Source organism: Taurulus bubalis (genome assembly GCF_910589615.1).
Source record: "Taurulus bubalis genome assembly, chromosome: 1".
In the NCBI taxonomy this organism is placed as follows: domain Eukaryota; kingdom Metazoa; phylum Chordata; class Actinopteri; order Perciformes; family Cottidae; genus Taurulus; species Taurulus bubalis.
Window position 1 is genome coordinate 31,121,773 of NC_136589.1, and position 26,820 is coordinate 31,148,592.

Below are 26,820 nucleotides of genomic sequence, written 5' to 3' on the forward strand. Positions count from 1 at the left end.
GTGGTTGAGTGCAAAATATCAGCCTGTGTTCTTTTAGATTGGCTTCCAATCTGAATGACCCCATGAAAAATATACACTGTGTTTTGGGGGAGACAAAACAATAGAGTTGAATCATGGCAGAATTAAAAAAGACCACCCACACAACCATTTGCTTAAAAGAAAAAGCAAATGTCCTGTTTCCCCACAAAAAAAGAAAAGTTTTCCTAATTCCATTCAATGAAGGTGGGAGTTAAAGAGCAGCTGCCGAGGAGCTCGACAGGAACTCGAGCATTTAACGAAGCAAGTTGAATACACGCCAACATGGTCACTACTCAATTGTATAAATGGATATAACGTTAGCTATCACAAACATAACCATTAATGAACTCTCATAAAATAAAGAAATGACCCGTTGTCTTATCATAACAAGGCCTGGGTGCGGTTTACACATCGCTCCAGCCGCGCCTTTTCCTGTCACAACGGAACGGCTGTGCGTAAGGACGGCGGGTCAGCTGACAGCCATCGGAAAAGCGGGGGGAAGGAGCGGAATTAGCGGGTGTGTAAAACTGGGAACCTGCTGGATCTTGGCATAAGCTACATCCGAGGCCAGACTCGGAGCGTTACACTGGTGGCGTTCGTGAGAAAGCTAGGGTGAGTTCATCGAGGACGAGACGACATCGCACGTTTCTCGACAAAATTGTCAAACGTGTCCAGATAACCGTTATAAAAAGCCGGTGAAACGGTTAACGCTCGGGTTGTATCACGAAGTAGAGGCGGGTTTTCTCCTAAAAGTAAAAGCATACAGCGTGTCATTTATGCAATTGACTAACGATTGGATGCCATTGGGGACAGTCCGTGTTGTCATTTTGAATTGTGAATTTGTAAGTCGTGGATAATTAATAACGTAAGTGGTTGCATGTTAAACGAAAGCTTTTTCTTTTCTCCGGAAGTCCGTTTAATATATTCGCTCGGCTCGATGCTAGCTGGCCGAACATCGCCGATAGCTAGCCTGCTATCTGTAGCTAAATTAGCTAGCTACCTCTCACTCGGGATATTCTCCATCACATTGATCTGAGCTGAAGGTCAAGCCTCCACGAACGGTCCTTCAAAGGAAAGTGTTTCACGCAAACATGTTCCTTAACCCGTCGAGGAGCAATTGGAAATATGGAAAATGTATTAACATCGCTCGTGTGAGCAGACATCTTGACGGCCAATAAAAAGGCGATTTAACTCGCTGAGGTCTTGTGCCCGGTTAATCCGGGCTCGACGTGGTAATGTCCATATGGGGAAATCATTTTATTGATTGATCTTGAACATGCGATAGTGGAGTGTACTTCCTCTGGGCACCGTGTGTATTCGAGTTGTCTGTCCTCTGTCTTCGAGGAATTTCAAGCATGTCCTTCATCCCTGGTTTCCAGAAGCTTCATTCTCGATTCCGAGGAAATTGCTATGATTTGTTTGTCTAAAGCACAAGCATGCAACGCTAACAACTGCTCTGCCTCGAAATGAAGTCTGCTTGTCTTTAGGTGTTAATCTTACTTTGGATTTCATGCTTAGTTCAACCAGATCTAGGCTCCACCTGGTAGTAAAGTGCAGCCCAGCAAGAGCAACATATTTGTAGCTGGCTACTTGATGGCATCCTGCTTCAAACTGGGATCTTCTAATCTGCTGTTAATCTTACTTGGGAAGGAAACAAGGATTTGACTGGTGAGGGTGATTGTAGTGGAGCCTCTTCAGCCTATACTGGAGTGATATATTGGAGTGATTTTTCTGTGTGTGTATGCACGCAACAAAAATGAGTCACCACACCACAGTGGGGCAGCTGCAGGGGATATTCAATTGGCAATAGAGAGTGTGTCAGAGAGACACACACACACACACACACGGAGGAAGCGGATGTGAAGGACAAGTGCTTCCCTGTACTGTTGGTCACTCCCTCACTTTTCACTGCCTTCACTTCTCTATCACCCCTTTTTGCTTTCCCTGTTTCCTTCCTGAAATCTCTTGCTCTCCTCAGGTGGGGTTTGGTTTCGCCATGGCCTGTTGGGACTGAGAAGCAGCCACAATGATTGGAGGATTGTTCATCTACAACCACAAGGGGGAGGTCCTCATCTCCCGGGTCTACCGAGATGACATAGGGTAAGTTTCACAGGAGCAATGCGGTAACGCTGCTTAATTATGTGGAACTTCATGTCAGTGAGAGGGGCATGATCTGGGGGACGGGACAGGACAGGTTGGGATTAATTCTGAAGGGATGAGAAGGGATTTTGTCCCTTTTCCTAGTTAAGTTTGTCTGTTTTGTTATCTCCTATAAATTGTGTTTTAAAAAAAATGGCTACGCCAGGATTACATTTCGGATAAAGCTACTAGCCTTTCGACAAGGAACACCAGTTTGTATGACTAGAATAAATTGTATTTATTGACAAACATGAAGCAACAACTCAATTATTCTCCCAATAAATAATAAACCACAAGGGACTATAATTAAATAAAACAACAATACAAAAGTACCACTATACATAACCTGGGAAAAATCCTGTCCTCATTCAATATTGTTCATGTTGCTTGAGGTAATGATGCTGTTCACTTTCATTCATGCTTATCAAACCACACCTTCTCCTGTATGTAAAAGACTAGATTCCAAATTGACCTCGATGTTAATCCAATACTTTATCTGTATCATATGGAAATGAGATACTGATAGAAAGCACCTTTTTGTTCTTCGTGAAGAAAATCATTTTCTTAGCGTTAGCATGGACGGATGGATGGGTAATTAATCATTACCAGGTTGGAAAAAACTAGTCAAAATGGCTTTAAAAGGTTGGTTAGCGGCTCTCGTTAAATCACAAGGTAATAAGAGACCTAAAGCTATTGAGTGTTGGTAAAGAGAAAGTTATTCCCGCTGCCTAAAATGAACGACTAAAAGGGGGTATGTTATGGACAGGAATGCAGCTGTGTGACCAGAGTAATAGGTTATATACTGTGACGATCTGACTTTTATACTGTCTTTCTTCCTTTTCCTCTTCCTTATTTGTGTTTGTTTTTGACACATTGTTAATGTGATTCACATTGAATGGACATACCAGGTCTCCATGCGCACACCATTCTGTTTTGTGTAAACCCAGACAAATTCAGTGATTGAGTGTAGTACAGGCATTTCTTCTGAACAGACACCAGTCCATACCTTGTAGACACAGTGAGAGTTGGCATGGTGCAGCGGGGGCACAATGGTAGAAAAGGATTTTTGTGTGTCAACTATGTACACCGCAGCAGTGCTGGGTCAGTAGGTTCTTTTTGTCGACCCTTAAGGCATTTTTAATCCTTTTTAATGTCTTGCTGTGGCCATAGTAAGGTTAGAGCCACAGAGGAGATAACGGATAAGTGCAGAAACGAAATAGTATACTATCCTGCATTTTAGAGCTGTTCAGTGTAACAAGTTTTATCAGCAGACTGAGCCACTAAGATGCCATTTAATAGTCTGTTTGAATTAGATCAATGTCCGGTTTGCAGGTTTGTGTCATACAGACTTATGTGTGAGGATCCCTTTCTTGTCTGATTTCTAGGCAGCAATCATAAATGTAAATGTGGTTGCTTTATTTTATCAGCAGTAGCACAAATACTGTGCGGCTGCTTTTCTCTGCATCCTCAGATGGTCTTGTTGAACCTCCCTGTTGCTGCAACAGCACAGAGTAGACCAGACTTTTGATGTTGTTGCAGTGGATGTGCCGTAATGTTATGTCGACATCTATCTATTATGGACTGATACAAATAATCAATATACACTTGCCATGCTGTCGTGATGACAACATAGATCAAAGAGCAATATAGTGCTGCTGACTTGTTCCAGACCTATTCAATTACAATGATGGCGTCATAATAAATACCATGTTACTCACTCTGTCTGTGTACATGATGCACGAAAATGTCTTGTGCATTTTTGTCTAGTTCCTCTCCTTTTACTTCATCCTTTTTTCCTCTCTATCCACTGTATCACCATTTTCCTCCATCTGTCCATCTTGGCCCCTGTAGGAATAGGTAAGAGATGCTCCAGCCTATCAAGCATGACTCCTCCCCCTTTCATGGCCACCGCTCAATGTCTCCCTGAAACTCCTGACTGCATGCCCATTGAGTCCACAGACAACGTCCTGATACTTCCTCTAAGCATGAATCACCTGTCATGACATTAGAGTGGTAAATAAACCACCAGATATTGAGATCCAACAGACAAAGCCAATAAATGCAGCCACTACCAGAGCTCTTCTATGAGTATTGATGCTCACAAACAGCCCTACAAGAGCCTCAGCATGTAGTCTTGAGCATGGGATATGATGGTTAATTAAGTAATTTCATCCTTGAACTCTTCTCTGGTGTTTCATAAAGAAATTGAGACTATATAGATCATCTTGGATCAATTTTATTGGGTCTTGTTTGTCGAGGTGGGCCTTGAATTGTGTGATATCTACTGCAATAAACTACGAGTTTGGGTGTAACTAAAAAAAAAATAGCCGTTTCTATGAATACTTGTTAATATTGTGATATGGCAGCAGGTGGACATCATGGCAGCCACTTATACAGACATTATTGTAGTATTCTTTGTTCTCATTCAAAAGTTGACGCATTGAATTTCTCAACTTTCAAATGTAGATGTTGTTATTTTGATGCTTTGCTCATAGTAGAAATTGTATGTAAATTCAACCAAGAAGGCTGCCACCTGTATGTCTCTGGTTTGTTTGTTATTCATGGTACTCTTTAAAATGGGAGTAATCGGTAAACGAGTGATTAAATTGTTTACCCGCAGGCTTGGTTTTCTAACATTAATTTGTTATTGAAGTAAGTAGTCTTGAATATCACTAAGATTGACAGTTTGCGCCAGTTTCAACCTCTCAAAGTTCTCAGGAGGATTTGGGATTACTGTCAGAACATGCCGTGCCGTGTCCTGTCCTTGTCTTTTATTTATATGTATATATCCACATTAATCAGGTCTGTGTTTCCACAAAGCATCATGGCACTTAGGTGTTCTTTCAGGTAAACATTATCAAAACTGAATTTAACTGGAGCCTGTTCAACTTTTTTAAATCTTGACTCGCAGTTGGACAATGCACTGTTAAACCTTATTCTTGTTCCCATGGAGTCCATATAATTATGATGCTGTTGCCTGTGTGCCTACCTAAAATCTCAGAGCCTCCCCTCTCCCTCCTGGTAATTATCCTCATTTACACAAAACAACACTCATTTTCTCTTGTCTAAATGCACCAACTCAAGGTGTCCTTTTCCAGTTGGTTGGAACCTCTTTTGACCATGGCTCAGTCCTTCAAATGGGTGGATATGCTGTTGCGGTCTGAAGGGGTTATTTACTTTGAGTCCAGTGCAGAACTGGACATCAAACTCAGCAAATTATTTCACAGGGTGATTATCATGTTAACAGTCTCACTGTTGTGTAAACGCCTAACACGATTATCTCCGCTCTCAACTCAAATGTCCGCCTCTCTGTCTCTATCTCTGTCGCTCGTCCTCCCTCCCAATCTCAGGCGTAACGCGGTGGATGCGTTCCGTGTGAACGTGATTCACGCCCGGCAGCAGGTTCGATCCCCGGTGACCAACATTGCCCGAACCAGCTTCTTCCATGTCAAGCGCTCCAACATCTGGTTGGCGGCAGTCACCAAGCAAAATGTCAACGCCGCCATGGTGTTCGAGTTCCTTTACAAAATGTGTGACGTCATGACGGCCTACTTTGGCAAGATCAGCGAGGAGAACATCAAGAATAACTTTGTACTCATCTACGAGCTGCTGGATGGTAAAAGACCATAATTGTAATTATTTGTGTGGAATTAATTGCACTATCCAAAATAAAATGGGATAAATTCAACAATGAGACATTATATATGAAATAGATATTATTAGTGATGTTTTTTTGTGTTTGTCCTCCCAGTGAAAGTTGTATGATATAATACCTCACTCAGTCTACAGTCCTAATTTTTCTCTTCCCCATCTTATCTCTGACCGTCGGTTATCTGTTTGTGTTCATACAGAGATCTTGGACTTTGGATACCCCCAGAACTCAGAGACTGGAGCTCTAAAGACCTTCATCACCCAGCAGGGCATTAAGGGACAGGTCAGTGAAACAAGTTCATGCTTGTGCCGCCATGAAGGTTGCAAATGTTCAGTTAATGTCTTAATGCAAATGATAGAAAACACTGCGGACACACAATATTTACAAGGAAGCCATTAAAGGAAAGCTGTAATGCCGACATTTTTGCAGAGCTGTTAAACTGCCAATCATTATCTAAATTGAACTGGTAAAAGAGTTTTTTTTTTTTTTTCTTTCTGTTTTCTCTCCTCGTTTCCCTCAACTTTGACCTTGGACTCTTCATAATTCAGCACCAGGTAATTAACAACAATTAATATGATCCATGTATGGAACCGTGTCTCATTTGTTTTCCTCCCTCCCTGTAGCGCTAATGATCCCTTTTCATGGCCTTCTTTCATTTGTCAGCCGTCTCCTTTTGTTAGTCGTGATACAGTTTCTCTCCCTGCCTCCCAGACAAAAGAGGAGCAGTCTCAGATCACCAGCCAGGTAACGGGCCAGATCGGCTGGCGTCGCGAAGGCATCAAGTATCGCCGCAATGAGCTTTTCCTGGACGTACTGGAGAGCGTCAACCTGCTCATGTCACCACAAGGTCAGTTTATATGGCCTTGCCAAGCGTGCTCCATGTTTCCTTGTTAATGATTAAATACATATTTGTGAATTAAAAGAATATTGGTTTGGAGGGAGTTTTCAGCTTCAGATGGAGAAAATTGTGTTCTTCTCCATTAAGAATAATACAAAATGTGTTTGTAAAACACTACTCAAAGTCCTATTATTTCCTATCCAGGCCAGGTTCTGAGTGCCCACGTGTCGGGCCGAGTAGTGATGAAGAGCTACCTGAGCGGAATGCCAGAGTGCAAATTTGGCATGAACGATAAGATTGTCATTGACAAGCAGGGCAAGGGAGGAACATCCGATGACGCAGGGAAGAGGTGAGTGACCCAACAAGCAGACAGCAAATTGAATATATAAAATCAAGGCTGAAAATCACTTGAATGATTTACAATTCTGAATTTTTTTTCTTTTTAATTGTGCTTTTAATATTATTTCCACCTTGAAAACCCTGACGATGAAATTCATTGTTGAGTTAAAATTGAAGAGACCGCCTTGTCTGTTAGCCCCTTGTCTTTGTTATGAGTGTTGTCTTGCTGTTTACAACAAGACAGGCATTACAATTTTTTTTCTTTCTTTCCTTTGGATGCATCTCTCCTTTCTTTCCCTCTCTTTCTTTTCCATGTGCTGTACCTCAGTGATTTAGGGGGAGGAAGGTACTGTACTGACAAGCGTCCTTACCTTCTGACACACACACACGCACACGCGCTCTCTCTCTTGTCTAAGCCCTTTTAGCACATTAAGAATCATCTCATGCTCCAATCCAACACCCCTTGTTAACGCTTTAGTGTACATCCCGATGGTTGTTTTCTTTTTCTGTGAAATGGTTGGTTTTGTTTTAATACTCCATCTAACAGGGATTGTGTTTTGTGTTGCTGCACATTATTGGCATTAACCTCCACCAGGTTTTTATGTCTCGATACCAGCAGTTGTGTCCCAGAGTGTACTTCTTTGTTAACTTTGGTCAATAATTGAGGGAGAGTAAGAGTTTTATCTTTTGGTATCATAATCATTAGATATAATTAATAGTAATAAACAACAACTAATGTCAAATTGTCTCTTTTGTGTGTCTGATGTATTTTTCTCCCAACAGTGGAAAGCAGTCTATAGCCATCGACGACTGCACTTTCCACCAGTGTGTGCGCCTCAGTAAGTTTGACTCGGAGCGCAGCATCAGCTTCATCCCCCCTGATGGAGAGTATGAGCTCATGAGGTCAGTAGATGGGTTTTTACAAATATTTTCAAAGCTAATGTAACATATGCTAATGTGTGGTATTTTGAGAACGGCATGGATGAACAACAAAACAACCAAAGGAAATCCTTTTTTACGCTTTGTAAAACAAAATACTTTTGTAACATGAATCACTTTTCTCCTCTCCCCTTTTTTTTTTTTTTTTTTTTTTTCTTTCTTTTTTTTTTTTTCTTTTTTTTTTTTTTATAAATATACAGGTATCGCACCACTAAAGACATCATCCTGCCATTTCGAGTAATTCCTCTAGTCAGGGAGGTTGGGCGCACCAAACTGGAAGTTAAGGTGGTCATCAAGTCTAACTTCAAACCCTCGCTGCTGGCCCAAAAGATCGAGGTGAGCTCTTATCAAAGTCAAGAAGCTAATGAATGAACAACCCTTTGCAGCACACAGAAGTCCTTATTTCCAAATTGGTCATTTTTACTCTCAGCTCGAACGAGAACAAGTGTAATCAAAGATTGACGCATGACGTTTGATTGCTGGAATAAGTTTTTCTCCTCTTCATTATGAACTACTTAGGTGCGTATCCCAACACCCCTCAACACTAGCGGCGTGCAGGTGATTTGTATGAAGGGAAAAGCAAAGTACAAGGCCAGTGAGAACGCCATCGTATGGAAGTGAGTCCCAACTCTACCCGTATAAGTCATAAGATGGAAACAAACTCAGTGTTATGCTCTCTGTGTCAGGTTAATGATTAACTGCTTCTCTTCTGTGTCTGTTTGTTTAACACAGTCCTATTTTCTTTTGTAAACCTTTTTTTTATTTTTTAAACTGAAACCTGAACACTAAGCTTGTTGTGTGTTTTAGGATCAAACGCATGGCTGGGATGAAGGAGTCTCAGATCAGTGCTGAGATTGAGCTGCTGCCGACCAACGATAAGAAAAAATGGGCCAGGCCTCCCATCTCTATGAACTTTGAGGTAAGAACACACCATTTGTCGAATTTGAAACTGAAGTTAGTGAACAGTTGTTTCTAATGAAGCTTTACTGCCTGATTTTGAATATGAGAGATTCTATTTGCGAACTGCAACTTTGTACTTTGGGAGTTGGCAACCAAACAGATGGACTGTGCATTACATGTAATCCCAGTCAAAGCCATGCAAATCACAACCTGCTTCCTGTTACCTCAGACACGCACACTTCCTGCTCAGCGCTCACTTGATTATCACGCCCAGAGTAGGAACCAGCGACCTGTGTGGCCTACAGTTCCCAGCATGCTCAGACACGTCTTTGCCTTTCTCGTCTCATCTCTGCAGGTCCCTTTTGCGCCCTCTGGTCTGAAGGTGCGCTATTTGAAGGTGTTTGAGTCCAAGCTCAACTACAGTGACCATGATGTGATCAAATGGGTGCGGTACATCGGCCGCTCCGGCATCTACGAAACGCGCTGCTAAAGTTCAACCCCCTCCAGGCAGCAAAGTGACCACTTTCCTCCCATCTATCTTAATACTTTTTTTTTTTTTTTCCTTCTGCCCCGTCCTACTTTGTCTCTCTTGTCCCCTCAATCCTTATAGCTTCTCTCATACACCCCCACCCTCCTCCACCCCTTCCTAACTAAGTGTTGGAAATTGAATTACATTGTTTAAAAAAAAAAGTAAATATGATATGATGCACAGATATATTCAAAATGTGAACCATTGTATCGTATATATCTTGTAGTGATGAGTAAACCTGTAAAGCAACTGGTGTCTGAATGATAAAGACGAGTGAGGCAGATGGGGACCAGGGGGAGAGGACTGGAGGCACCTTTGGTGTCTTTATGGGTGCTCTCTTGTGTTTAAGTGTTATTATTCCACTATCTATTCTCCAGTTACTTTAAGTCCAAGAGGTAATCCCTTGTAAAATGATTTGTAGCTGTTGTGGTTTAAATGAATCCTGATATTGTTCTTGTAAATTGACATGTATCTCAGTAGAGCCGACCCTTCAAATTGAGATGCATTGTCTGATTCTTTATTGTGGACTCGAAAGCCTCAATTGAAAGTCTTTTATGGGTCGTTAGAAAACAGAAGGAATTGATAGTGACCGAGCTGTTTTTGTACTTTCTGGAGTGTATTGGTTCTTTCCCTTGCTGTTTTTCCACTAGTTTTACCAGCATCCAGTGAGTAAAGTTAAAGCTTAGGGCGACGTTACAGTTTTGAGGTCTGCCCATCATCCCAATAAGCTAGTTTGACCCTAAATGTCCCGTTCCTTAAGCACCAAGATCAACGGTGTCACACTATTTTGATTCAAAGATGTTTGGGATAAAATCTGGTAGTGGGAGTGTTTGCAGTGAGGTGAAGTCTCCCCCTGGTGTTTGCCTCATCACTGTCTGCTTCTTCATGTTTGTAGCCCTGGTGACCATTCTGTCCAATAAAATCTGACTATGTAACCAAGCCAGACTACCCTCTGTGTGTGTTCAGGTTTTCTTAACTATTTAAATGTATGTGTCTTTGTGAAAACAAGATTTGGGGCGATATGGGTTACAGCATGGCTCTAGTTTGTCCACTTTTCTTATCTATTTGAGAAACATTAGCTCAACCTTTTTTATTTTTCACAACTTGCAATGCTCAATCCAGAAAACCCCTAAACAGTTTCATGAAACCACAGGAGACAATTAGTCAAATGCTTTGGCAAACATGTTTAATACATTTTTCCTGTCTTGCCCTTCCTCTACATCAGGACAAAAAAACCCAAACAGTAAAATAATGATTAAAAACATTTACATTTGTATCTCGCAGTAGTGGCTGTTGGCCTGACACTCAAATCTTTGCCACGTTGAACTCGTGGACATGCTCTGACAGACATTCACACTGATTTGAAGGAACAGATTCCACAAGAATCGAGACGAGGTTTCCCAAAAGTAGCTTAGCACCAAAATCACGGCTGGATTTGTGAACTTTTAACAGAAGCAAGAATTTATAGCTGTGTGGAAACCTTTTGAATTATTTCCCAATCTTAAAATTAGATTTGCAACCACAATAATAGAGGCAGTCTTTGTGACTGCAGCAAACATTTATTTAAGCCATAAGTTCTTTTTGGGAAACCAAGCCTAGAAAACATTAATCCAACATTGTCAACATTTATATTAGTCATCACAACAGTATTGCATTACATCTTCAGATCACCTGTGATGTTTCATTTTCCGGGTAACATAGGAGACATGCATTAATCACTGGAGATGCAGGACACACACACACACACAGGCCGGAAAAGCTCAAATATTTGATCCAGTCGCATCGCTTCAGTGCTGCAACAATGGTTCAGAAAGGAAAAGTAATGCTCATTCTTTGTGCTCATCTCAGGAAATGGAATCAGTTCGGGGAAGGAGGTAGCTACATAAATGTTGATCTGATACATTTTAACTGATAGATAAATCTAAAGCCCTCACACCACAATGGGACAGTCCAGTCTGCCAAAATACATCTTTAAACTGATGCAGGCTGTGTGCACTGACCCACTTCACTTAAGCAGCAGTCCTGCAGATTGTTGCAAGATCTAGAAAATACCCCGAAGCCCCAAATGTTTTGGATGGCCTCGTATATCCTCCCATGTATGCATGCTACTAATGACGAGAAAAGTGTGCTTATGACTTCAACTAACCAAAAGATGTAATTTCTTATAAGAATTGGGTTTTTTAGACAGTTCTCAGGTCTGCTTTGATGTATGAAAACGTTTTCACATGTGTATCAAATGAAAATGATTACTCCCCTAAAGGCCCAGGTGATACAGGATCTGCATTAGAGTAATAACTAATATATATATATGTACTTGCTTATGTTGATTCATTGCTCAAACTGTCAAAGCGCCTCTAAACAAAGTAGATTAAAATCATTATCTGTATAGAGGATGAAAGGAAAGATGAAATCTACAAAAATAAGTAGTACTACATCAACATTTAAATGGGTCGTTGTTGCAGAACTTTCTTTTTATGCCACAAGAAAGGCATCCAGTTATAACTAGTCTTCCAAAGACTGATTCTTGTCAGCAGACAAAAACTTTAAAAAGAAAATGTATTACTAAATGCATTAAGTCAAAGCTGAATCTGTCAACACATGGTTGACAGAAGACATATGAACATGCTGACGTAAGAGCTTGCAAGCAAAAACATCACATGCACAAACACACAGACACGCATAGCCCAGAAGCAGGCAGACAAAGTGGGAAAAAGCTGCTGTTTAGAAGACACATAACACTCGACTCAGTCTCAGGTTCAGCTCAGATGGGACGAAATCTGAAAATTCTCTGTTGATTCAAAGAAAAGTCAGGTTGGTTTCTTTTCAGCAGAATATGCCCCACATGAGCAGACCATTTAAATGTCCAGTTTTCAGACCTGCTCTGAAACCCTCTCTAGATGTGCTGTTCCAGCAAGTGACCAAAAGCCTGTGAGCCCTCCCGCTAAAGCCATGACAAAAACAAAAATCCTGACCTCACTTCAACGCCAGCCTTAAGAATACCGTCATAGATGGAACAGTGCACCGAGTGTAACCCCTGCTAATATTCCTAAGTGACTGAGTGAGTGACTAATAAACTCAACATCAAAAGTGACCGAGATAAATGAGTTTCAAAGAACTCGGGTGAATAGTGTTAACTTTTACTGACCATTACACAAAAACAAAGAGGACAAAGTTGGCAGTTAAAAACAAATGCCGTGCAGAAACCGTCTGTTAAAGTTAACATGACACTGAAGAGTTAAAAAAGTAAAATCTTAAACTAAAAAAACAAATGGAAGCAGGAGCTCGATGAGAACCACATTATTCGACAGCTCATTTATCTAGTGACTCTGACTGTGGCTCCACAGCAGGGAAGGAATCCAACGTGCTCTAGCTCTCGTCGTCTTCGTCGTCGTCGTCCTCGCTGATGAGGTATCCGCGGGCCCCGCTGTGGTGGGGTGGAGGTGAGGGAGGCGGGGAGGTCTTGGTGAAGAAGGGGAGACGGAAGGGTGGAGAGGGGGATCGCTCCTCCCGGGTGGGGCTGCTGTTAGGGCTCTGCCTTGGGCTGATGGCCTGAAGCATGCGGCCCTTCCCTTCCTTCAGCATGTGCTTCTGTGGATGTGACACAGAAACACAGTGATCGTCTGTTATATCAACCGATGATACAACTAGTGATGTGTCCTTTCGTGTCGAGGCTTCGATGCGCGTGTCGAGTAATCCAGGTAGATTTTGGTGAAGCGCGTATCGAGGCTTGTGTCGATGACTTATGTGGTGACGTTCGAAGCCTCGCGAGCCGGCCGTACCACGTGACTGATTCAGAACATGGTTCGTGGGTTTGCCGTGCGATTTGAAATATAAGGGGCAGCGAAACTCAATGGATTTCCCCCTTCCTCTTTGTACCCAGCTTCATGTGTGCCTGTGAAAGGGTATTTTATAAAGCAGGTGAAATAGTCTCAAAAAGCCCAGCACTGTGGAAAAGTTCTTATTTTTACTTAAAAAAATTGGACACATCAACATGGACTAGCGGAGCTGAGGCTCGAAACACCGATCCTTTGACTGAAAGTCGGATATTCTAACCACTGACCCACAGTCACATCACAACCCTCTCCCAATTGGTTTCGAGTTTTGATTTTGACCCCGCCATTATATCATGAAGATAGACACAATATTAATAAGTTAATAATTGATGTATTGGCATCACAAACATAATTTATTCAATTTAAAGCTTCACACACCAAAGCCATGGTGTCGTTATGATCACTCTGCTTGTTTTACATGTATTGTCCACTTGGTGGCGCAGTAGAGCAAATGAAGCTCCGTGAAGCGTCGGCACATGAGCGAACCAATTGGATGGAAAGCTTCATCTCGCCATTACTAGATACAACTAGTTTAATGCACGCACAAAACGAGAATACGGGATGAATTAAGGATTAAAAACCCTGCCGTCAGAAGGTTCTGTGTCTATACACATCTTTGTTTTGTTTGTGATGACCTTTCATTCATATTTGGCTTTGTCCTTTTAAATTGAGCAACATTATATAAGCCAGACTAGCTGTTTTCTCGTTAGTATCCTAAACTAAGCTAGCGCTCTGCTGGCTGTAGCTTCAGAATTATGAGGCAGATAGTGTTTTGCAAATCACAAGGATGCCTCAAGTTCTGGCTGTGGGGCCCCATGTCAAGTTCAAGTCCTTTATGTTTCACGCGCTAAGAAATGTTATTATGGGCACTTCTATGTCACTGTAAAATGCATACTAAATGTAAAGCAATATAGTTGGCTACTAAAATAATAAATGCTTTCCTTTTGTATCACTATTAAATAAACATAATAGCAAAATGATCAGGTGTGCCATATTATGTTATTACATGTGTGTCACAGAGTTGAATTTTTCAAGTGACTGCTGTGTGGAAACCTTTGAATTATTTCCCAATCTTAAAATTAGATTTGTACCCACAAGAATAGACACGTCTCCCATGCCATCAACAGTGTAAAAAAAAAAGATGTGTTCACTTTAACAGTGATTAAAGACCGAACTAAACCACAATCCTCACCAAAGCTCCCTCAGGGCCAAACATCTGCAGGAAGTTGCCAATGAACTCCCTGGATTTCTCCTCCCATTTCTGGATGAGGTCGATGCTCTTCTCCTCTACCTTCTGGACGAACTCTTTGCTCTTCTCCTCCACGTCACGTACCTTCTTCTTCACCTTGTCCACGCGCTCCTGCAGGTGGTACTTCTTCTCCTGATAAAGAGCGGCGACAGCAAAGGTTACAAAAAGAAGAGGAAGTGTGCAACTGCCACATATTCAGCATAGATTACACACAAACAACTGCCTTCACGTGACATGCTCCGTCTCGCCAACTCTCACGCAGTTAAACCAAAGCTAGGTTTCGTACATTAATGAAGCTGACGTTGAGTTCCTTCGCTGTGTATCCTCTCTGCAGGTTGCGTCTGACGTACACATCATAGTCACGGACTATGCGTGTGATGATGTCAGAGGTGGAGATGCCCTCTGTCCGCTGGGTGGGAGCGAACATACCTGCGGAGGGCAGAGGGTGATGAAAAGGTCAGTAGTCACCAGATACAGATGTATGAATAGTTAGCCCTTCCTTTATATGTACGTGTCTGCATGCATTGATATATGTTCTTTATGCTGCACAAGGTTTGAGCAAACTGTTACACGTGGACACACGTAAATCATGAACTGTGTCCTGTAATAACTTGCTTACCACATCACCACTTTTGGTTACTTTGCCACTTACCAGCTTCCTTGATGTGCTTGTACACGTCATCACTGCCCGCTGAGGAGTATGGGATGTCGTCATGGGCCACAAAGTCAATCTGGAGAAGTCATTGCAACACACATTAACACAGTAAATCCACATCTACAAATTGTGCAAAAACTAAAATACACCAAGCCAGGGGGAAAGGCTACAGAGGATCAGGGAATGGTGGCTTGTCAACTCATTCTTCTTAAGATAATTTCCTTTTAGTTGTCTGGTTGTGAGACGTTTTTGGTCTCACAACTCAAGATTTTAATGAATAAGCATCCCAGGTGTCTCTAATTGTGTTGTTTTGTCTTTTAACCCAGCTGTTTCTCAGTCTCATCTACTCACGCGATGTTTTGTGAGGAACTCTGGTGTTAACGTCCAGGGAGCGTTTCGCACCACTTCATCAACATAGCGGCAATGTCTGATAGCATCGTATCGCTCATCCTCATTCATCACTGTGAAGCCCTTGTATGTGTGGGTCAGGTCGTCACTGCACACTTTGAATAGTTGGAAGAAAATACTGAAATTATTGCTTGAAATGCCTTGACTGTTTTTCACACAGAGAAGCAGCTGATAAGAGGACTGCTGTTGTGAAAGCCTCTATGGACACAGACATTCACAGACACAGACTTACCTCCTACGATGAGGTGTGTATTTGGGAAGAGGCATTTAGCCTGCATGAGTGCTCTGGCGTGACCTGAGTGGAAAACATCAAAGATGCCGTCTGCATACACCCGTACCGGTCTTTCAGCTGAACAGCGAGAGAGAGAAACGAGACATGCAGGGAAGAAAGATATATTTATTCTGTACAGAGTGAATCTAAAATTGTGCTTGTTTGTTCAGATTACACTATGAGTGTACTCAAGACTGAGAGGAAATTTACTGAGAACAAAAAATAAAAAGCAGAATGTGAAAGAACTGCGAGGAGAAAGGTTTCATAAGACCACGATAAATAAAAAAGGAAAGAAAGACATCAACAAATTAGACTCACGCTGTGTTCCCCTCTTAGCCTCCTCCATGCTGACTCTCTCATAGAGTTTACCATCAACTGGCACCAGCTCATCTGCGAAAGGTGCAGGGTGCTTCAATCCCTAGACGACCCAAGATTTTAGAGATCAAGAAAGTTTTCCATCTATTTATACCAAAGATTTTAGCTGTACACCATAGTTTGGGTTGGATGAAACAGAATGATCACACTCTAATTATCTAATCTTATCTAATATTATTTCCGAGAACAATCTTATATGAAAATTACGGGTGCTGCTGTTGGGGTTGCAGGGCAGATGGAATTTCTTTAAGCAAACTACTCATTAGCCAACATAAGGTTTGACACACAGCAGATAAAAACAGATGTAAAAGTTCTGCAGAGAAAACTAACTTTTCATCCTTCGATTGATAAATCAAGCCACGCATTCATATATAAACAGTCAGGGTGACTTGCACATGCACACAGCCTATGGAAGCAGCTGGACAAACACGCTGCTCAATGACAGCCAAAGAACACAGCTGACTCACCACAGTACATCTGGGGATTTTCCTAAGCTTCTCTCCCTCATCGGTCTCCCGATTGGAGCTCTCTCTTCTCCTTTTTCTGGATAGCGACAGCCCGCTGGAGCTTTGGGCCTCCATCTGAGTCAAATGCCAAGACAAATGCAAATAAAAACAGCAGCATACTTCACATACACCATGCACTGCTTGGATTAAAAAGGGACCCACAGGTGCAGACACGCAGTTTTGCTCTGTATAATGTTCCCATGTTCTGGACATGCACACTCTGTGTAACCTTATTTGTTTTGCAAACAAACACAGACTGTAATTCTAGATGGCAGTAAGGTTATGGCAGATGACATATCCTGAGTCAACCTTGACCCAGTAACAGAGGGAACACAGCATGTGCCTCCGCTCAATGAACCATAAGTATTGTATAAAGAAAGATAGCGGCTTTCACCTACACATAAAATAACACCACTTGTTCATTCAAGACAAAACATATCGTTTTCCGAAAAACATACAGAAAATGAAACATGTCCAGTCTTCTGTGATTCTGCTAATATTTCCAAAAAACAAGGGTCACTGTGATAAAGTTAACGTCACATTTGGCATCAGGAGATCCATCGTCAGCAGTTCACCACAAGTGGGCGAATTTTAATATTAGATGTTCAGCTGACTTTGTTTTATAGGTCACATAAGTCAGCTGGATGACTTTCCAGTGACTTCACACACTGGTTTATTTAATGATACTTTGCTGTTTATTGGATCATTTAAAGTTTTGAGAAAAATTGTATGTAAAGAATTTCAACAAACTATTTATCATAAAGAAGGACTGAAAACAATAAATCTTGTTGACCAGTATTTCATCTGCTGATAATTTTTCTCAATTACTGAATCTTTTGGACTATAAAGAAAAATCTAAAAAACTGTGAAAAATAAATAAACAAACAAGCCCATCGAAATTTACCGTAGCCCGAGTTCATAGTCTTGAAATCTTGTTTTGGCTAATTAACACTGAAACCCCAATAATATTCAATATATAACGATATAACATTAATTGTCCTTTGAATCCTGGTAGAACAGGACTGGGATAGTCTTTGAATTTTTACATGACATTAACTAATCCGAACACCTTCAAAGATCTCCTCCACAATGATGTGACATCCACCCTATCCATCCATATAATAATAATTGCAACGACTGTCTATTGTTAAATGTTAAATGTTATGCACCTCCCGCCAGGACAAATTCCTTGTATATGAAAACATACATGGCAATAAATGGTTTCGATTCTGATTCTGATCCCATCACAAGGGTTCCTGTGTTATGGTTAAGGCTCTCTGCCCCATTCCACACATTCCATCACGCCACTAAACATGAATCCACAGGTCCTTCGAGAGTGGTTCATTATTTTGAAATGTTTAGCGTTGTCACTTCTTTAACTCGCTATTACGACTTAGCAACCGTTGGCTGAACTGTTGCTGCTGTTCCATTATGAAAGCATGACTCGGTACAATGAGTGACAGATGTAGCAGTACACAATCCTGGTGGAGATAGCTACCAGTACCACTAGCAACCCTCTGCCTTTTTCTCTTGGAAACAGCTGGGAGTGAGAAGCCCTGCAGAGCCCTCACATGCCGACAGAGGAGATTTACATGACCAGCACATATGATCATAACTGAACAGACTGCTATAAAAAGAAACCAACAAGGGCAGTGCCAAGCCTAAGACCTTCAAACCTTATTTAGTAAAAATGATCTTTGCATTTCTTTTCTTGAGTGAATAATAATTATATTTACAGTAGCCACCAGTGTCCAGGGCTATGACTACTACCTATTTTCATTCATGATTAATCTGTTAATTCATTTTTCCATTATCTCTCCAAAAATACATACAAATTGTGAACAATGCTGGTCACTATTTCCCAGAGCCCCAGGTGAAGTTTTCAAATTGCTTCTTTAGTTCAACCAACAGTACAAAAGGCAAACATATACTAAAAGCAATGCAAATTCTCACATTCGAGAAGGTGAAACTAGAAATTGGCATTGCTATTGATAAAATAATCAAATGATTCATCGATGATCAGAACAGATGCCAATCAATTTTCAACTGACTAATCGACTAACTGTTTACTTGCAAAAATCAAATGTCAATTTTGCCAAAAAGCCACTGGATTCCGTGCTCCACAATTTGAGAACCACATGCATTTCACACAATGTTCCCGAAGCTTGTCTCCTCGCTTCTTTTAACGTGTCATTGCACTTAATGTCACACAGTCAAGCCTAAAGTCAACTTGATTTAACCTAGAACAATACGCATCCTGAGACTAGTACCAGTAACCTAGTGAGTTCATTCTGTGACCAGTACAACTGACAGACGAGTTGTGCTGGTGTCACTGGTTGCGCAGCTTCGGTCAATCCTTACTGGACGCTTTCGCCTGTTAGAAAACATCTTAAAATCAATAATGCTAACGACCCAGGGTGGTAACGTTAGCTTACGCTTGATAGCAACTTTGAAGTTCTGCTTAACGTGACTTACTGTTCACTCGTTTGTCCGGAATGCTGCTTTGCAGGAGTGGGCGGCTTCCTAACGTCGCACTGCCAGCAGACGATCGAGCTAACAGCAGACGATCGAGCTAACAGCAGAAAGCTAGCTAACGCTGCTACTGACGGATGCTAGATAGCAAGCTAGCTGCAAAGCTAGTTGGCTAGTTTGCTAACTTTAGCTGTTTAGCTCACTGGTTAACTGGCACAGGCAACAACGGTAAATCTGTTACGAGCAAACCCTGTGAGACCGAGGCTCGTTGTATTATTGGCGAAAAACACAACTACGAGAAGGACAGAAAAAGTATCAGCAGTGACAGCTTGTACTACAACGCTGACAGGTCAACACCCAGGAACTACAAAACTTCGACATCCTTAAAGGAACTGATATAACAGTCGGACATTTCCGGTGTTGTCTCGCGCCGCCACCCAGTGGAAAGTGAGATGATGTTATGCTGAAGGTTATGTTATACCTTCAGCATATAAGCATGTTATACCTTCAGCATGTTATAATAGTAGGTGTAACGACCTACCTTAATAGAATAATAGTAGGTATAAGTAGGTCCTTCTGCTGGAAGGACCTTCTGTATGTTATAATAGTAGGTGTAATATATATGTAAACAATTTTTTTCTCACTTCATCAATTCCAACTATCTTGTGTTGGTCCATTACATAAAATCCAAATAACAACCATTTAAATTCCAGGTTGTAATGCAGCAAAATAGATAAACGCCAAGGCGCTGTAGATTGTTTTAGGTTGGGTTTACTACAATCACTTCCATGTAAGCTTGTTACTGTGTGACTATTTATGGCTAACCAAGTGCTGTTATTGATGAGTGTCTACTGGACAATACAAAGACATATTGGTGAAATTTGGCAGTTGTGGGCATGGTGTCTCTTTTTACACTGTGAACATCAGCTGACAAGTGAAAGGATCTTTTGGAATAATATGGCTGCAATTCTGTCAGATATTATGCAACCAAACAAAGTTCATAATGCTATTGTCCTAAACCTAAAGTATACTACAAGGTTGTAGACCCAGCTGATTCAAAACCTGCTGGAGTTGATTCTTTGGCCACATGGGAGAAGCAAAATTCAGGCAGTATCAGCAACAATCGGAAATTATGAACAGTAGCTGTAAGAAAAGGAGAAAGGATCACATGTCTTTGTTTTTAATTAAACAACGCTATTCCAGCTTTTAAATCAGTTAATTAGAATAACTTTGTACAGTTTGATTGCTATCAAGTTTCCTCTTACTGATTCATTTAGTAGCCATAGCAGTAAAACACTGATAATTTCTCTGCAGTATGAGTATTAAGTATTTTAAGTAAATATTGCTCATGATACTTTCATAATTTTTATTAAGTGGACTATGTTGGCCGTACTTTGCTTTGTGTGTTCTTTTTAGCCAATTTTGACTCAAGAACCGGAACATTTCTTCTGCAGCAAGTAAGAGAGAAGTTTCATTCAAATATCTGCAATGTTACAGAATTTTAGAACAGAAAAACCGTAGCACTGCCCTTTCACATAGTGGTAATTTGGTTTAAGCACAGAGGCAGCAAAGCTGTGGAATGAAGGGTCTCGAGCTGAAAACATCTTGAGCTGGTCCTCTTGTGTCCTGCAGAGAGCTCCAGGACAACGTGTAATTTCACTTGAAGATCAGAGGGGCACAAGTTATAATAATTGATGCCCTGGAGGTGGTAAAGTTGTGTAACAAAGTATGTTGTGCATTGCAGTTATGCAACTATTCTGTGGTCCCCTTCATTATGAGTTTGACTTGAAATGAAGAACAGACAGAAATACTGTGATTCACTATTAAGAAGTGTTTAATGCCAATTCGGAGAATATCTTCTGTTAAAATGTGGTGTGATATAGTGTAACTAACAGATCCTTGTTAAATAATTTCATTTTCTCAAAACAATGGAGATAATATTTACAATCTCATTCAACATTGTAAACCCGGTGTAACGTGCGCTGTTTTTTTTCAATTTTAAAGACAGCGTGAACATGAGTTCTTCAGGGAATTTCAGTTCTCTATCAAATTGCCCCATGGTTCATCCAAATTAGTTTTATTCGACAAATGGCTCAATTTGTCTATTAAATATCGCCAATATATAGAAATAATACACAAGTGTTACTCTGACAAAGATATTGAAAGAACATGCATACATGGATCGTATTTGTTTGAAACAAGTTTATTTATTTTGTGAGGCGGCTGTTTGTCTCTGCGTACAGGTAAAATAAATGTATATCATTTAAAAATAACAGGTACCCTTACCCTTCCATTTTTGACATGTGTACAGAGCAATTACAGTATGATCTTCCCCATTAGCCACCTGGCAGAGCCCCCAGGCTCCCTGTCTCTTCTTGCACGCTTTGATCGTAGCCTCACCTGCTGGTTTGAAGGATAGCATTTGCTTCACTGTTGAAATGACACACTAAGCAGGCCTGCAAAACCCTGAGGAAAATGGAAATGAAGGAAGTTAAGCTAACCTGAGAATGTAATGAAGCAAAATCAGTCAGCCGACTGATTCAGTCTGTCTTTGATTCAGTCAACTGGGATAGGTTTTAGGCCGGATTTGACAGACCTTTGTCCTTTGGATGTTCGAGCCGGTGGGGCACCTAAAGAAAACACACGCAGAAAGCTTCTGACTCTAATGAGTTACATCATCATTTACAATATATTCTGGGTCACTTCTAATAGTTTGACACTTAAACCCAAACTGATGTTTCCCAACATTTTGTCTCCAATGGAGGCAGGAAGGGCACAGAGTATAGGACGTGGGATGAAGGTTCTGGTTGGAAAAATCTTCAAAATTGGATATGTTCGAAATATTTATTGAAACAGTAACTTTATAATTTATTATATTTATTATTATATATATTATTTATTATTATATATTTATTTTTGCTATCTAGCAATTCAGCAATATGTGAATCAATGTGGAAACTAATAAAAGTGCCGTTTTGAGAACTCTAAACAACGATTTCCCAGGCTGTGTTACTGGGTGACTCGGTGTTTGGACAAGCTAGCCCATACTTCTTGCATATTTCTTGGGGACTTAAACATCAGTTGACTGTGCTCGCCCCCTTATTTTTTGACTGGGCAAGAACAAAGTTAAAAGGCTATATCCAGCTGTTTTGGGACAGAGGGTTAATTTACCTTCCAGGTATGTTTTTTCAAGAATTCGGCTACAATGGCACAGTGTGTGTTGCCATGTTCATAAAACTAACAGAAAATGTTGTTTGTTTGTTTGACAGCTATAGATTTGTTTTTGAATGTATGACCTCTACTGATGGCTTCATCCAGGACTATGACGCCAGAAACTGGACTTCCTGTGCACCCAGTCGGAGTCCTGCTTTCGCAGGACTGTTTCTTGTGGCTTTACAAGGAGTCCTATTTTGTTTGAAGTTGGTCTTTTATCGCTGGTTCATGCTCAGTGCACTAATGAGCTCTTCCACGTCTCAACAGAAAATGCACAAGGGGTGGAGTTAGGCCTTCCTGCGGCTCAGTGGCCAATGGAAAGGCTCCACTAATAACGGCAGTATTTATGAACAGTTATGTTGTGCAGCAGATTAGAACAGGACTGGGGAGCAGCACCAACAGGTGAGCAGTTTTCTTATTCACCCTAGTAGCAACTCAAGTTTAAAAGTAGAGCTATACACAAAAGACAACCTTTGCTTTGCAATGTTTAAGTTGTGTAGTAAATGCCCACGAAGAAGAATGTTGAGCCAAATTTTCTGACAAATGTTTAAAAGAGAGTCTTTGGGATCAGACAGCTACTTTAATTGAAAAAAAAACCCATGAAGGATCCAGCAGGATCTGGAAATGTAATCTTATTGGCAAGTGATTTTTTATTTCTCTCAAGGTAGTTGTTGCTTTACCAGCAGCTATCTTCATCTGGTGGATACTTTTGAGTGTCACTGCCTATTTCTTAACCTTATTGTGCTTTCAATATGCATTTGTTTGCATTTATCCTATTCAATAGGCTTTTGTGAATAACAGTATTGACATAAAACAGTTTAGGTTTTGCTTGATATTGCATTTACAGATGTCGAGGATGATTTCTCAGGTGTCCCTGTTGAGGACGCTTTGCTACATGCTGTTAATGGCAGGTTTGTCGAAATAAAATACATGAAATTCTTCTTCTTTACGTAGGAGTTAAAACCATGAGTTGTTGTTGAATTGTATCTGCTGATCATAAAGTTCATATCGTCACAAGTTGAGTGTCCCTTTAATTTCTGTGTATTGCTTTGCAAAGAAGTGCTTCATTGTTTGTGATGTCTAACATACTCTCTGCCTCCCTCCAGGTTTTCTAGAAGCAACATCTCTGATGAAAGTAAAGAATCCTGGAGGTATTTAACCACTGTCCTGCAGATTAGAATCATGTGATGATCCAAGTCTATTTTTATATATAAGTTATCATTTAATTTTCCTCAACTTTGATGACATTTAAAGGCAACTATTTCTGGAAAGATACTGGCACTCTGCTTTTAATTCTAATATACTGCCAGTAACTTTCTTCATACAAATAATTGTTGTCCTGTAAACTGTGCAAATAATCAATAGTACTTGCACTTGGATTTAAAATGCCCCTGCTGATCCTAAAATTTGAAAACCTAACCATACATAATTGTTTTGAGTTATTATAAACATAATGTCTTGCAAATTGAAATTTAGGTTGCAATTGTTTCCCCCCTTATAATTTCTGATTTTGTGTTCTTCCAAAGGGAATCCAGTTAAAATTGGCTCTGCTCAGGCACATGACTTCTTTACTAATTCTCGACCAAAGAGGAACATTGATCCAAAGTGGTACAAAGGCAACCCTGATTTCCAGTCCTACTACCGCTTCTACAACAGTATTGGACACATTGAAGGAGTAAGTTGAGATTGATTTAAGATTTTTATATATGGTTGTACTTGTATTACACTATTTCCTCTCTGATATGTTTCTCTATCAGCTCTATGAGATCGACAGGATCAGGATGTTGTATCAGCAGATGCGTCACTTGGAGGTAACCTATGGCCCAGATGCCTCCCATTACCAAAATGTAATGGGTGTGCTGACTACCACCGAAGCACCAACTGCTACCACTCAGCCAACTCCTCCACCCACCACTCCTGCCCCGACACCAGACCCTCTGGAGAATGCTCAGAGGATCTATCTGTGTAACCCCAAAGACCCACTGTGCAAACCTCAGATCGTCTACCTGCCAACAGGGGCTGTTGCAGTACTGTGTGACCCACGTGTCAACCCCGCCTGCAGGCCCAAAACGGAGGAGGAGATCAAAGTTGCTGCTCCTTCCCAACCACCCCCAGCTCTTCCAACTCCCAAAAAGTCTGCCCAACCTCCCCCTCCTCCTGCTATCACTGTTAAAGGTATGGAGTATGACTGTGATGCATACTGGGACCCTGACTGTCTCATCGATCACCCTCCCCGCCCCATCCAGGAAACATCCGCACCAGAGGCACCTACTGAAGAGAAAGTGGAGAAAGAGGAAGTAGCAAAAACCAAGGAAAGCGTCCCTGAAGAACCAGCCACCCAGAAAAGCCCTTACTTCGACCCTTATGATTTCAAACGTGACCTTTATGACCCCTTTCGTTATGCCGAGCCAGCTCCTGACCCACAGTAAAAACAAAGCACCTAAGAAAAGATGGCCTTCCATAATGGGTAAGACTACAATATTAAATCGCAAGACCAAACTAGGGCCGGACTGTGAGCAAATCCACATTAAAAACAAAGGTTAATATTCAAATCATGCAAATCATCAAATGTTGTACAGGACAGACATGTAGACAATGCCTTTACTGTGATTGCAGTTTTACACATGACAAACCACACTGATTGATTTGTATGGGTGTTCATAAGAAATGCATAACATTTTTGTATGGAATAAAAACATAAAAAATAATAATAATAAAAAATGATTGACAAATGTTAATGAATATGTGTGATTTTATATTTCATTTTAGTTTTAGTTTTTTTAATTGTTTTGACAAAACAACCAAACAGTATGTAAAGTAGTAGTCATTTTATAGTCAACATTAAAATGCTGCTTACATTGTAAGCGTCAGTTATAATACTCATATATTATATGTATATTGTATTTGTATTTAAGACTCGGCAATTTGACTTTCTACATCTACTTCTACTATGCAACTTTTAATGCAAGACTTTTATGCGTAATTAATAGATTTTATAGTCATCAAACATTGAGAAATTCTTCAGGGAAATGTAACTTCTGCCAGTAGGGGGCAGTAATACTCTACTTTAATAGTTGTGCGGCTAACCACCGACGAAGAAGACCGCGGCGGAGTTAATTAGCCAACTGCTTCTTTTCCAGCATCATCGGTCTCCACCATCACTTATCTTCGGGATTAACGGCAGAAACAGGATTCCGTTGTCATCTGTCTCCGTAAATCTAATATCTTAAACCAGGTATTTCATCGTGCCTTCATGACTGTGTCGCGTTCATACGCGTCAGTTAACGGCACCGGAGAGCGGAGAGGCTCGGGCGTTGCTCCGCGATGCGACCGTTACTCGCTCATTGTGACAGTAGGCCTGCCGGGTGCCATAGAGATTAGCGTGCTAACACAGCTAGCTAGCTAAACTAGACGTCTGTGCTGACAGGGTAGCCGCTAATTAGATTATAATAAGGTTTGACAAACCCTTGACAAGAGAAAAGCCTTCATGACATAGAGCATTCGCGAAATAAGCGATTTCTGATTAAAGAAACACGGTTAAATGGGAACAATAGCGAGTTCACATTTGATCTGTAGATTTAGTTGCGACTGCAGTTGTTGTTGGAGCGTCTCGGTTGTGCCGCCTGACACTCACGACACGAAGCTGAAGTGATGAGATGATGAATGTGACCTGATGGTGAAGGATGACGTTTGTAGCTGGTGTTTGTATATGCTGACATGACTAACCTACCCAGGCCACCATCAAAACGCTGCTAGCTCTCACTCTTAACATATATGTGTAAGAGTTAGTAATAAACTAATAATATGTATTTGTAAACATAACCGTTTTTTTTTTTCTAATATAATGACCTAGCCTAATAGTTTTAGGTTGTATATATTTTTATTAATACACCCTCTCAATCATTTCATGAGGAGGAGATAAAGAGAACATTGTTATCAACAGCTGGCCGTTGTTCACATGTTCTCAGTATGACAGGCCCAGGGCATACGTGCAATTCAGCACAAACATCCAAATCATGTGGAGTTTGCACACTGGAAAAGCTGAACTAATGTTCAATGTATTACTTGGAATTGTTGAATATATCTGTCTCACTTAGCACCAGTCTAGAGACAGCAAGCCAGGAAAAAGCTAGCTTTCTTCTCACATGATTTCATAGTAATTAAAGGGTTACATGTTGACGATACAATTCCATCAAATAGAGGACTGGGACCAATCATTATTTTGTTTCTCAATATGTCTATTAATCATTTTGTTCAAAATTGCAATACTTTTTGCGACACTCAAATAATATTTAGTTCACTCAATGAATGACAAAGAAAAGCAGAACATCTTCAGCTTTGAGAAGCTGAAAACTCTTCTTTATTTTTGCTTGAAAAATGACTAAACCGTTAATCGATTTTTACAATAGCTGACCATTTATTTTCCGTCAGTCAATTAATCAATTTATCAAGTAATCATTCAACTCTAAAATAGATCTGCAGTG

At 40.7% G+C, this 26,820-nt stretch overlaps 3 protein-coding genes across 5 annotated transcripts; 2 read left to right on the forward strand and 1 right to left on the reverse strand.

Moving 5' to 3' along the window:
- The first annotated feature begins 513 nt into the window (after nt 1-513).
- LOC306739461 (AP-2 complex subunit mu-A) lies at nt 514-10,284 on the forward strand. 2 transcript variants are annotated; one of them, XM_079221480.1, is made up of 12 exons: nt 514-630; nt 1,997-2,118; nt 5,508-5,773; nt 6,009-6,104; nt 6,528-6,656; nt 6,852-6,996; nt 7,315-7,332; nt 7,770-7,889; nt 8,126-8,261; nt 8,445-8,542; nt 8,733-8,844; nt 9,181-10,284. In XM_079221480.1, exons 2-12 carry the CDS (start codon nt 2,045-2,047, stop codon nt 9,313-9,315), a joined length of 1,329 nt encoding a protein of 442 aa, XP_079077606.1. In that variant the 5' UTR covers nt 514-630; nt 1,997-2,044; the 3' UTR covers nt 9,316-10,284. The 2 variants fall into 2 exon arrangements, with proteins under 2 accessions (XP_079077606.1, XP_079077607.1); XM_079221481.1 differs by lacking the exon at nt 7,315-7,332.
- Nucleotides 10,285-10,524: 240 nt separating this feature from the next.
- Nucleotides 10,525-16,726, reverse strand: pcyt1aa (phosphate cytidylyltransferase 1A, choline a; the record flags this gene model as incomplete). Of its 2 annotated transcripts, none has more annotated exons than XM_079215110.1 (8): nt 10,525-12,942; nt 14,521-14,568; nt 14,723-14,865; nt 15,089-15,167; nt 15,443-15,594; nt 15,732-15,848; nt 16,089-16,188; nt 16,613-16,726. In XM_079215110.1, the coding sequence occupies 8 exons, from the start codon at nt 16,724-16,726 to the stop codon at nt 12,721-12,723; spliced, it is 975 nt and encodes a 324-aa protein (XP_079071236.1). In that variant the 3' UTR covers nt 10,525-12,720. The 2 variants fall into 2 exon arrangements, with proteins under 2 accessions (XP_079071236.1, XP_079071235.1); XM_079215109.1 differs by having other exon boundaries at nt 14,380-14,568.
- A 6,466-nt stretch (nt 16,727-23,192) lies between these two features.
- LOC306752992 (uncharacterized protein) lies at nt 23,193-24,765 on the forward strand (the record flags this gene model as incomplete). Its single annotated transcript, XM_079236824.1, has 4 exons — nt 23,193-23,247; nt 23,443-23,487; nt 23,863-24,011; nt 24,094-24,765. 4 exons carry the CDS (start codon nt 23,193-23,195, stop codon nt 24,763-24,765), a joined length of 921 nt encoding a protein of 306 aa, XP_079092950.1.
- Nucleotides 24,766-26,820: the final 2,055 nt, after the last annotated feature.